General features: G+C 62.3%; 1 protein-coding gene across 1 annotated transcript in view; it reads right to left on the bottom strand.

Moving 5' to 3' along the window:
- Window positions 1–2,068: 2,068 nt before the first annotated feature.
- The window catches only part of PLPP4 (phospholipid phosphatase 4), a 70,239-nt gene continuing 60,431 nt past the window's right edge, over window positions 2,069–11,876 (bottom strand). The window contains exons 6-7 of the mRNA XM_036265577.1: window positions 11,049–11,219; window positions 2,069–2,265 (exon numbers count right to left, since the gene is read on the bottom strand). Coding sequence (XP_036121470.1) covers window positions 2,069–2,265; window positions 11,049–11,219 — 368 coding nt within the window. The remainder of the gene's footprint in view (window positions 2,266–11,048; window positions 11,220–11,876) is intronic.

Raw genomic sequence — 11,876 nt, 5'->3', positions numbered from 1 at the left:
CCCGGGTGCATAGAGAAGGGTCCCGGGTGCAGAGGGTCCCAGGTGCAGAGGGTCCCGGGTGCATAGAGAAGGGTCCCGGGTGCAGAGGGTCCCAGGTGCAGAAGGTCCTGGGTGCATAGAGAAGGGTCCCGGGTGCAGAGGGTCCCGGGTGCATAGAGAAGGGTCCCAGGTGCAGAGGGTCTCGGGTGCATAGAGAAGGGTCCCGGGTGCAGAGGGTCCCAGGTGCAGAGGGTCCCGGGTGCATAGAGAAGGGTCCCGGGTGCAGAGGGTCCCAGGTGCAGAGGGTCCCGGGTGCATAGAGAAGGGTCCCAGGTGCAGAGGGTCCCGGATGCATAGAGAAGGGTCCCGGGTGCAGAGGGTCCCGGGTGCATAGAGAAGGGTCCCGGGTGCAGAGGGTCCCGGGTGCATAGAGAAGGGTCCCAGGTGCAGAGGGTCCTGGGTGCATAGAGAAGGGTCCCGGGTGCAGAGGGTCCCGGGTGCATAGAGAAGGGTCCCGGGTGCAGAGGGATCCGGGTGCATAGAGAAGGGTCCCGGGTGCAGAGGGTCCCAGGTGCAGAGGGTCCCGGGTGCATAGAGAAGGGTCCCAGGTGCAGAGGGTCCCGGGTGCATAGAGAAGGGTCCAGGGTGCAGAGGGTCCCGGGTGCAGCTGTTCAGCTAGTTTGCGTAACCGAGAGTAGGTGCCGAGAGCAAAGCATAAAGGGGCCCAGAGGAGACCAGCAAGGAGGTGGGTACTGGACAGACATCTCAGACAGACAGAAGAGGAAACAAGTCCACCCAGTGTGCGGCTGTGTTCACAGGATGTCTAGAAAAGGTAGAGCTTGAACAGACGGAAGGAGGAAGCAGGTCTGCACCTTGGCTGTGGCGGTAGCCGCACAGTGATCAGCACTCAAACAGCAGGGCCCTTCAAGGAGGTGCCGACTGCTCCTGTGGTTTGAGGGGTCTTGGCACGTACGTAGCCGAAGTGGGTCCTGGACCCAGGAACCCAGGTGGACACAGCGACCAGAGGCCGCACAGTGTGGGTGAGACGGGCGCTGGGACCAGGGGGCCACAGCCGGTGGGGGGGGCGGGCAGTGTGGGGGGGGTGCCTCTGGAAGGCGGGACAAGGAGTGACTGACGGATCCCGGAGACCCTGGGGGACACCCTCGGGGAGATGCCTGGCATTTTGATTTAAGCGGAAGAGTCGACAGTGGTCCCACAGCAACCAAACACGAGACACTCATTTCGGAGACCCCTCCCCCGGGTGGAGGACACCAAGGAACAGCCTCCATCTGTCCCGCGGGGACCGAGGGGGCAGGGGCAGGGGCTCCCAGCCGGAGGCCTGGGGTCAGCCGTGGGTGGGTGTTCACAGATCCCGGCTCTCCCTGCCCAGAATCGGACTCGGGGCAGCAGGACGGCACTTGTGAGTTGGTGATCGGATGAACCAGGGACCCGCCCACCCGAGGGCTGGGAGACAGGAACAGCGGCCAGCACGGTCCACAGCGAGCCTGGGTGGGGCTCAGGCCTGTCCTCACCGAAGCCACGGGGCCGGGTGCGCGTGGAGCCCGACACCCTGTCTGCGCCGAGTCACCGCCCCACACCCAGCGCTCGGGGCACCGACGGAGGACACACAGGCTCTCTGTGGGGACAGCGGCCCTGCAGGAGACGGGTCCTGCCTCGGGGACCATCGGGGCAGGGCCCGGAGTGTGAGCTGCAGCGCAGACCCCACGCCCTCCCCAGCCTCCCCTGGGAAACCCACGCACGTCCCAAGGACTGTCCCTCACTGGACGGCCACCGCGTCTTCCAGATGGGAGGGTTTATTATCGTTCACGACCGTGGAAACACAGGAGGCGGCGGCCACAGGGAACATCCCGACAGGGATCGGCTGCAGCCCCCCCCCCAGCCCCTTCCGCCCCGCTCCGCAGGTGGTCCCCGCGTCCACGCTGCGAAGCCAAGGATGTGAAAGTCACACATACAGTGGCGGGAGCCATGGGGCCGGGAAGCAGGACACCTGGGGAGACCCGAAGGGGCTGCAGAAGCCTCGTGGTGATGACCCGGGGTGGAGCGTGCGCCCCGCGTCGGCGCGGCCCGCTCAGACGGGGCCCTCGGTGATGCCCTCGGGAGGCGGGCTGGGCGCGCTGTCCACGGGCCTCTCCTCTTTCTTCAGCGAGGCCGGGGCTCGGAGGCTGACGTAGGGCTTGTGACAGGCGGTGTTGGCCAGGGGCGGGTAGTGCTGCCGGTAGCAGGTGTAGGCGAAGATGAGCCCGATGACCCCGCCCACAAAGGAGTCTAGGCAGGAAAGAGCAGACAGGGAGAGGTTACCACTCCGCGCGGCCGTCCTGTCCCCCGGAAGGCTCTCTGCCCCCCGCTCCAGGACCAGGTGCTGAGGGCCGCCGGCCTGGGGACCAGCCGCCGGAGCTGGACCCCTGGGCGGCTGCACACGTCCCTGGACCGCGAGAACCCGGGACGCGGTCCTGCCTCCCTTCTCTCTCCCCGCTACGCACGGCGCGGCAGTGGGCAGCTGCCCCGGTTCTGAGCTCTGGAAGAACATTCCAGCACCTGAGCCTCGGACGACCTGTGAGGACGACCTGTGGGGACGACCTGTGGGGACGACCTGTGAGGACGACCTGTGGGGCTGCTGCAGTGTGGCGGCTGCACAGAAGCCCAGTGAGCGCGCCCACCCCACCCGGCGGAAGGCCATTTCCCAGGGAAGACAGGAACCTTCGGGGTCTGGGGAGAGGCCCAGCCCCTCTGACAAGCTGCAGAGCTCATCAGCGTGGAGGGCGGGGCACCTGCCGGGGAAGAGCCCCCCTCCGTGGGGCAGCCCGTGCCAATGAGGGCATCCGACTGGGCCTGACCGAGACCCCACCACAGCAGCATGCCCACCACCCGCACTGTGTGTCTGTGGCTTGTTCTTGCCCCAAACCCTCACGCAGCGTGACTCCTCCCCTAACAACATAACCTTGGCCATGGCTGGTTTGGCTCAGCGGTGAAAGCGTCCGCCCGCAGACTGAAGGGTTGTGGGTTCAGTTCCTGGCCCGGTCAGGGCACATGTGGGAGGCAACCCATCGATGCGCCGCCCCCGCCTCCCCTCCCTCCCACCCTGGGGCGCACCCACGGGCAGGGAGCCGCACTGTGCTCTGGGCTCAGAGAGGCCGCACCCTGCGAACAGGGCACCTGAGCCTGGTGCTCCAACTCTGCACCTGGGCTGCTTGTGGCTGTTGTGCCCCAAACCCCCGGAACCGCGCTGTGCTCACAGAACTGTGCTGGCCGAGGGGACGGACAAACTGATGCAGAGGTTGGCCGCTGTTCTGTGTCCTTGCGTGAGCCTCCCCCTCCCTGGGCCTCGGTTTCCTCATCAGCAGCCTCAGGGCGTCAGACAGGCAGCCCCCCCCCCATACGTGTTCCAGGATCTGGGCCCCAGGGTCAGCCTACTGAGACCAAGCATTCAAGTCACCCGGAAACCCCGCCGAGGTCCATTTAGAAAGTAGGTCGCGTGGCTGGTGGGAATGAAGCATCAGCTGGACACAAAGCTTTCTAACTACCGGGCCTCAGCCCGCGAGGCTGTGGCGGCCCCCGGCAGAGCGGGGGAGACACGATCTGCCTGCTCCGCCTGGTGAGCGGCCCCCACGCGGGAGGGGGGCGCCCGGCTCCCAGGAACCTGGCTGCGGGGAAGGGACACATTCCTTCTCCTCGTCCAGATTCTTAGTCTAACAGAGCAACGTGAGGTAGGTTAATATGAGGCAATGACCACGTTTAATTACACACGCGGGTACGGGAAGCCCACGTACACGGGAGAGAGACCCCGTCCGTGACAGGTGCGGAGACAGAAGGCACACGCGACGTTCTGAGCCGAGGATGCGGTGAGGCGCCTTGGACTCCAGGGGGAGGGCAGCACTTTGCGGGCAGAGAGCACACATTCGGTAATTAGACGTGTGCTTGGCCACACAGTCAGGTCGTAAAAAGTTATTTCTGGTGAGAACTCGTTATGGGCGAGGCCCCCAATTCAGATTCTTCTGGTAGTTGAGGGAGGGGCAGACGTTTCTCCTGAGCCTGCACAGCCTTGAAAACCTTCCGCTCAGAATAACCCACACGCAGAAGTGTCGCCTCTTGGAGAGGCTTGTCCTGAACTCTACGGCCACGGCGAGGTGTCCAGCACCTACGTCCACCCTCCATCTGAGAGCCCTCCGGGCCGAGGGCCCCTCGGGCCAAGACACGGCGGCCTCACCAGGGAGCTCGCTGCACCCGAGCCTCAGTCTCCCGGCCCCCAGACAGAACCCCCGCCTCTGCCTCAACTTCGATGACAATGTACCGGGGTCCTTGTCCACCGAGCCTGCCACATGCAGGGCCTGAGCACGGGGCGCATCACTCGGATCCTGCCTCCGTCTCCCTCCATCCTTCAGTGCCCACGGTGACCCCACGGGGTGGAGTCTTTTTAAAAAAATATTTTTTCTTTATTGATTTTTAGAGAGAGAGGAAGGGAGAAGGAAAGAAAGATGGAAACATGGATGAGAGAGAACATCGACTGGCCGCCTCCTGCACGCCCCCCACTGGGGATGGGCCCACAACCTGGGCATGTGCCCTGACGGGGAATTGAACCGGCGACCTCCTGGTACACGGGTCAACGCTCAACCACTGAGCCCCACCGGCCGGGCTGGAGTTCTTGACTCTCTCTAGCATGGTGACACATCTTTTTGAATAAGCGTCTAATGAACTTAAGAAACATCGCTGCCCAGAAATGGGAAAGTCTTATGTGCCCTGCATTCCCGAGTGGGGTCACAGGCTCACCGGTGGGACGGAAGCACGGGCCCCAGAGGGGGAGCAGCCGGTGGCCACAGCCTAGGAGACCGCCAGGGCTCTGTCCACTACTGTTGGGTTCTTCCTCGAACCCCAGGGAATAGCCCCCGGGGGTGTTATCTCTGTCAGCATCTGAAATAATGTACATCAGCCCTTGAGCCACTGAACGGACCAAAGAGCCGCATCACAGACGCCTTTCGAGTTTCTGGGGTGTTTCATGAGGTGGCCGCTGACCAAGACACCGGACATCCGGGCATGTGTCCCTCAGGTTTCTGCCGGGGCCACACACAGGGGAGCGGCGTTGCGTGTGACACTGTTTTCCCAGTCAATGGACCTGAACTGGGCTATTTTAAAAAATCAAACTCCATTCTGATCAGTTATTCCCGCACGTGAACACCTGAGCAGTTTTCTAAAAATCCTGGGACTGACACCCAGAGGGACCATGAAGATAAGGGGTGATGACGGCCTTGGGGAACTCGGCGGGACCACAGAGAGGAAGACATTAATGACCACCCACCCCCTTCTCTGGAGACGTCTGTATCAGCCCCGAGGCCGATGAAGTGGAGCCAGGGGGAATGTAAGTTTTTTCTTTGAATGTAGCTCTTTCTGTTTTTTTAATGTAGTTTTTTCTGTATTCTGTTCCTGTGTAAGCAGAGAACAAAGGAGGCTGGGACCTGGGACCTGGGAGCCCCCCAGCCCGCCCGTGTCATCAGGTGCTCCTGCACAGCCCGCTCTGCGTCTCTGGTTGTCTCACCGACACGTCGCAACAGCACGAGGCGCAGCAGTGACTCGGGCCCGGGCTGCTCCCAGACACGACCAGGGCCATGAACTCAGCCAAGTCACCTTCGGGGCTTCGTTTACGACCAAGGTGAGGAACAAGGTCCAGGTAACGACTTGCTTTATGGGGAGACTGTCGTCAGGTGCCTCAAATGGGCTGTTGCTGGTGACGAACTCACGCTCCATCCGGCAGGGCGTGTTGGCGGGAAGGCAGGCAGAGGTCAGGGAAACCCACACGGCCCTGACCGCACCCCGAACACGGCAGCATGAGGCTGGAGGGCTCAAAGCGGGAGACACAGATCTCACGAGTCCCTGGCGCACAGAGTACGGCAGGTTCCTTCTCCGCGCTGACGGGACGTATTCATCACGCCTGCACTGCAGGGTGTTGGGTCAGCGGTGCTGTCTGGCCCGGGGCCGAGCCTCAGCGCCTCGCACGTGCTCAGAGACCTTGCCAGTGACCGCGGGCCGGCGAGCCCGCTGTGACTGCCGTGCAGGAGAAGAGCAGGTCTTGAGCTCACCCGTCGCGTGGCCTGGCTGGTCAGGACCAGAGCGGCTCCAGGGAGGGCCCCCCACAGGCCAGCCTTGCAGGGGGGCAGGCGTGGCCAGGGCAAGTGAGAAGGGGAGGCAGGGAGGGATGGAGGGCACCCCAGTCTTCAGGGCAGAAGGAGGAGGAGGCGGTGTGGCCAACTTGAGAAACTGAAGGCCCATCTCTTATCCCTTCAGGCTGTGGCAGCTCTCAGCAGGAGCCAGGGCCCCGCCGGGCGACTGTCACTCGGTGGTGAGCCCTTGACTGCCCCCCAGTTCATTCCCCAGAGCCCAGCGCCCAGCACCCAGAGAGCTCAGCACCCAGAGCCCAGCGCCCAGCACCCAGAGCCCAGAGCTCAGCACCCAGAGCCCAGAGCCCAGCACCCAGAACCCAGAGCTCAGCACCCAGAGCCCAGAGCCCAGAGCCCAGAGCCCAGAGCCCAGAGCTCAGCACCCAGAGCCCAGAGCCCAGCACCCAGCACCCAGCAGTCACTCGTCGGTAAATGTCTGGTGAACTGAACAACACCCACGAGATACACTAAAGAATCAACACCACCCACCACAGAGGCCACACCGTGTGTGATCCGAGGCACATGCAGGGCCCAGAACAGGCAAATCCCGAGACAGAGAAGTAGGTTAGTGGCTGCCAGGGGCTGGGGAAGAAGGGGTATGAGCTTCTCTTGGGGGTGACGAAATGTCTGGAATTAGACACTGGTGATGGCTGCACAGCTGTGAATATACTAAACGTCACTGAATAATACACTTTAAAAGAGAGGCCATGAGCCCGGACAGTGTGGCTCACTGGTTGAGCACTGACCCAGGCACAGAGAGGTCCCTGGTTCAATTCCCAGTCAGGGCACAAGCCCAGCTTGTGGGCCCGATCCCCAGTGGGGGGCATACAGGAGGAGGCCAATCAATATTCTCTCTCATCGATGTTTCTCTCTCTCTCCCTCTCCCTTCCTCTCCATCTTAAAAAAAAAAAATCAATAAAAATAGATTAAAAAAAAATGAAAACAAGTGAAAGGGGGGGACATGAATGAGTTACGCATCAACCTCAACAAAGCTATCAAAGGGGAGAAATCAGTGCCCAACAGGCTCCCACGGTGGTGCAAGGTGGACGTGGCATCAGGCAGCCTGGGTCTGCATGTTTCCCTGCAGACTGGGTGCGACCCCGCGGCCTTCTCGTGGCCTCCCACGGGTCTGCACACCGAGGTGCTGGCCGTGCTCACCTGCTCCGGCGCGAGCAAGCAGACAGGCTCCTGAGGGTGTGCTGTCCAGTCCCAGGAGGGACACCGCCCTCCCCGTCACCATGGCAACGCCCCACATCCCTGAGCTGCCTTCATCTGGGACCTTGTTGCCTTGGGTTCCACGATCCAAGATACGCATGTAAAAATCAACTCTGCAAACTCGAGAACCCCACGTAACTGCTGATGCTCCTTCTATTCAATCACTAGCAGAGCCGCCTGTTTCTGGGGCTTTGGGTTTCTTTAGGGGATTGCACAGCGCGGGGCCCACACGCTGTACCTGGTACTGAGCTGGGAGGCAGACGCCACATCCGTCGTCCTCAACACCGCACCTGCGGCAGAGAACCTGCCTGCCACAGGGCACCAGAGACAGACAGACAGACTGACAACCAACTGAATGAATGAATGAAATTTTCGGTTCATTTTTTTTTATCCTCATCCGAGGACATTTTTCCATTTTTTGTTCAGATTGAGTGGGAGGGAGAGAAAGAGAGAGAAACATCGACGTGAAAGGGACACATCGAGTGGTTGCCACCCGCACGACCCAACCAGGGCCGGGGACAAACTGCAGCCGAGGTACGTGCCCTTAGCGGGAACCGAACCCGGGTCTCTCTGGACCGCAGGCCGACGCTCTAACCGCTGAGCCAAACCGGCCAGGGCTCGGTTCATTTTTAATAGGAAAGAACTTGTGGAGAATAAGGTTAATTTTCGGGAAGCCTGTAGAAAGAAAAACTGATACTAGGTAAGAGAGGAGCATGAGTCATTCATTCATTCACCACACATTTATTAAGCCCTATTGGGGGTTGAATGGTGTCCCCCCAAAAGAGCTGCTGAAGGGCTCACCACCAGTCCCGCAGAAGTGACCCTGTCTAGATATGGGGTCCGTACAGAAGCCATCAAGTTAAATGAGACCTTCGGGTGGGCTCTGATCTGCTATGACTGGTGTCCTTAAAAAAGGGGAAAATCTGAACACAGAGACACAGGGCGATGCCGCGGAAACACCGGGAAACACCGGTGAAGACGCCGGCAGGGGCTGGAGCGACGTCTGGGGCTACTAGAAGCCAGAAGGCAGGAAAGAGGTGGAGGGAGTGTGGCCCTTCTGACACCTTCATTTTGGAAGTCTGGCCTCCGGACCGGTGGACCATTTCCTGTGCTGAGCCGCTCAGTTTCTGGCCCCCGTTGCAGTAGCCCCAGGGGGGGCCGGAGGCCCTTAGCTGAGGCATCACAGCTGGCTTAGGAGTCAGAAGGAAGGCTCACTCCGGCTGCTGTGAGGGGCAAAGGGGGAAAGGGGGAGACTTGGCGAGAATCCAGGCAACAGGTACGGTGGTCTGGACTGGACAGGGAGGAGGAAGCTGGATTCTGGAAACATTCTGAGCACAGAGCCTTACGAGAGGCCAGAGAAAGTCACAGAGAGCAGAGGGGAGGGTCCCCTGGAGTAAAATGAAGCGAGGCTTCAAGTCCACGGGACGTGGGAGCAGCCACGACAGCGGACAGAGAGGTGAGATGGTGGCCGTCGGCCACGAACACAGCCCCGGAGGTGCTTCCACACGAGGCAGGCTGCTCAGATGGAAACCGAAACGCAGTCGTAAAAATCTCACCACGTCAGTGTTAACGAGTCCACGAGGAGAAGCCACGTGACTTCTCAGCATGACGGATGCCCACCCACGGCCGCCGGGCAGCTCAGGCCACCAAAGCAAAGCCACACCTGATGCATCTCCCGCAGGCGGCGCCTCAAGCACCCGTGCACACGGCAGTCAGCCTGGGGTCTGCCCCCCTCCACGCTGGACACCTTGCGGCTTCCCTGATGACCCCGTGAGTGGGCGCTGAGTGGACAGCGTGGACAGTGTCCCGAGCCTTGAGCACTGCGGCTCCCTAACGGGGAGTAAGGGAAAGAGCAACAGAGCTGAGAGGCTGTGTGGTTGGGGTCTTGAACCCCAGGGCAGACATTCGGGCCTGGTATGTCCGCGCTGTGGGGGAGGGGCTGCCCTGTGCTCTGTGGGGGTTCAGCAGCTTCCCTGGCCTCTACCCACTAGATGTGCAGTGACCGCCACTCTCTGTTGTGAGAACCAAAATGATGTCTCCAGACACAGAAACGCCCCTGCGAGGGACAGTGCCCCCTGCCCCGTCCAGACGCCGGCGCAGACGGGGACGGACGGCCTCCCGGAGGGAGATTCAGCTACAAGGAACTTGACTCACAGCCCTCTAGAGCGTCCACGGACAGGCACCCCCCTCGTGGCTGAGTCTGGGGTGCAAGCTGACAGGGGCTGGCACCCCTGGCCTGTCCCCACCAGTGCAGCCCCGTCTGTCACTGAACACGGGCCTCACTCTGCCTCCCCCTCGGCCACAGGGGGTGGGTGTTCTCCCTCGTCTGCGCCAAGCTCCTTCCTGTGCCCGCTGGACGGACGCACCAGCAGGCCTTGGGGCACCAGCTGCTGCTGTGTCCCCGGCTCCCTAGAGCCAAGCACTGGCTGTTCATTCTCTGGTCATCAGCAGCCTCGCCAGGCGACGAGGGACACAACCGACGGGACCAGGAGTGTTCCCGAGGGGCCAGCCTCTGCGGGAGGTTTTCAGGACAGAATCGCCACACAAAGGCTCAAGACAGAGCAGAAATCTACTTGGTTCTGAAACCCTTCGTCCTTTCTCGGATCCCAGGTGTCCGAGTGAGAGTGAAGACCGGGGCTCGGGGCTTAGAGTAGTCAGCGTTCCGAAAACGGTGCCTCTGAGCCGGCTGTTTGGGAAACACCCACCTTAGAGACGGAGCCTGAAGCACAAGACCAGTCTCACCTGTGTGGCGAGTCTCAGGGACAGAGTGGCTCAGACCCACAGTCGCTCAGCCTGGGAGCTGACGGGAAGAACTGTCCCGCGTCCGAAGGAGGAGGAAGGAAGCCCACCCCGCCCACAGCTCGCTCTCCGTGGGAACCGCAAGGGGCTGGACAACAGCCCATCCAAGGGGCAGTGGGTCTGTCCTGGTGCTGCTGGCTCAGCAACCCTCTCCCGGTACAGCTGTGCCTCATCCAGAACGTAACCCAGAGACCACGGGAGGGCCAGGGCCCGGCTGTGGCCCCCCCCCCCCCCCCCCTGGCACCACCCCCTTTCCCCTGCACCCCCACCCCCCCGTCAGCCGCTGCTGGAGGCTCACGATGCCCAGAGGATGCGCTCCGGGAGGGCGCAGGGTGGAGGGTGAGCTGAGGCCCCAGAAAGAGCAGGAGAGGCTGGGGGCGCAGGAGACCCTGGAGCGGATGGGCGAAGGCACCCAGCTAGGAGCTCCCCTCGCCTGGCCTCTGCCCTGCCCCAGGGCCACTAGAACAAACACTGGGGAGGCAGGAAAAGGGCGTCCCCCAAGGCCCTGGGCTGCAGAACGGAAACAGGGGGAGGGGGCTGTGCCCCTGGCTTTGACCCCCCCCCCGGGCTGTCCACTTCCTTTGGAAACAGGCACAGTGAGAAGTGTCCTCCAGGGTGGACGGAAGACATGAAAAGAGCCATACGCGGCTCGGCCCCAAGTCTGAGGACTCAGGCACGTGACCCAGGGGAGTCCCTTTGGGCCCAGGGCCACCATCCCGCAGGACACAGGATGCCGGCGCGCCCTGAGCGTGGGGGGAGGGGCTCCGGCTCTGTGCCCGGCGGGGCAGGGTCCACCAGAACCACCTGCACAGGCACCTTTTCCTGGAAACGGCTCCTCGCTCAGCCTGCCCTGCGCTGCCCGGCCTGCGGGAGGGGGGAGGGGCTCACCTTGCCAGTGGTGCTTGTAGTCGCACAGACGAGACAGGGCGATCATGGTGGCGCAGCACAGGGGCAGGATGGCCGCGCACAGCCTCCAGCTCTTGCCCCGGCCGGTCTCCGTGAAGCAGCGCAGCTTGCCGGCCAGGTAGAAGGTCGTGAAGCCCAGGCCCGAGAAGGCGGCTGCGGAGAGAAGCGGCAGGTGGTGAGCGCGGGAACGCAGAGCCTCCCGGCACCATCTGCGTCCTGCACACCCGGGCACCCCTGGGCTCCGTGCTGTTGCTACGGCCACTCAGGTGAGGGACTTTCAGCCAGGAGAGCGCCCTGGCAGGTTCGCAGGCGGTCGAGGTCTGCTCTGCTCCCTCCCCCCTCCTTCCACAGGGTGCAGTGGGTTCTGCTGGGCACCACACAGACATGCCTGTCCTCTCGGTGGGGTAACAAGATGCATCGGAGGCTGTCTTGTCTCGAGGGCTCACGGTCTGGTGGAAGGACGGGACGTGCCAACAGCTGATTTTAACACACTGCACTGAGTTCCATGTGGAAAAACAGTGCCACAGAGCAAGGCTGGTGGCGGCTGAGACTGAAGGCGAGCGGGAGGGAGGTTGTGGGCTGAGGGTCATGAAGGGGGACCGGCACACACCCTGTGGGTCAGTCTGCGGGGCCGTACGCCAGTCCCCTTTCCCCTCTCGGACGGTACGGCTCTTCATATCCGCGATGACCACGTAGGGCTGCGCTAAGCCCAGCGTCACAGTGCATTGGGGTAGCATACGCCTCCCCAGCGTTCCGTCCAGTCAGGTTTAACACAGCGGCGCTTGGGGAGCTCAGGTGGGTCCCCGGGGG

The sequence above is a fragment of the Molossus molossus genome, unplaced genomic scaffold, assembly GCF_014108415.1.
Source record: "Molossus molossus isolate mMolMol1 unplaced genomic scaffold, mMolMol1.p scaffold_m16_p_17, whole genome shotgun sequence".
In the NCBI taxonomy this organism is placed as follows: Eukaryota; Metazoa; Chordata; class Mammalia; order Chiroptera; family Molossidae; genus Molossus; species Molossus molossus.
Note: the sequence above shows the minus strand (reverse complement) of the source record. Positions and strands in the feature narration are given on the sequence as shown.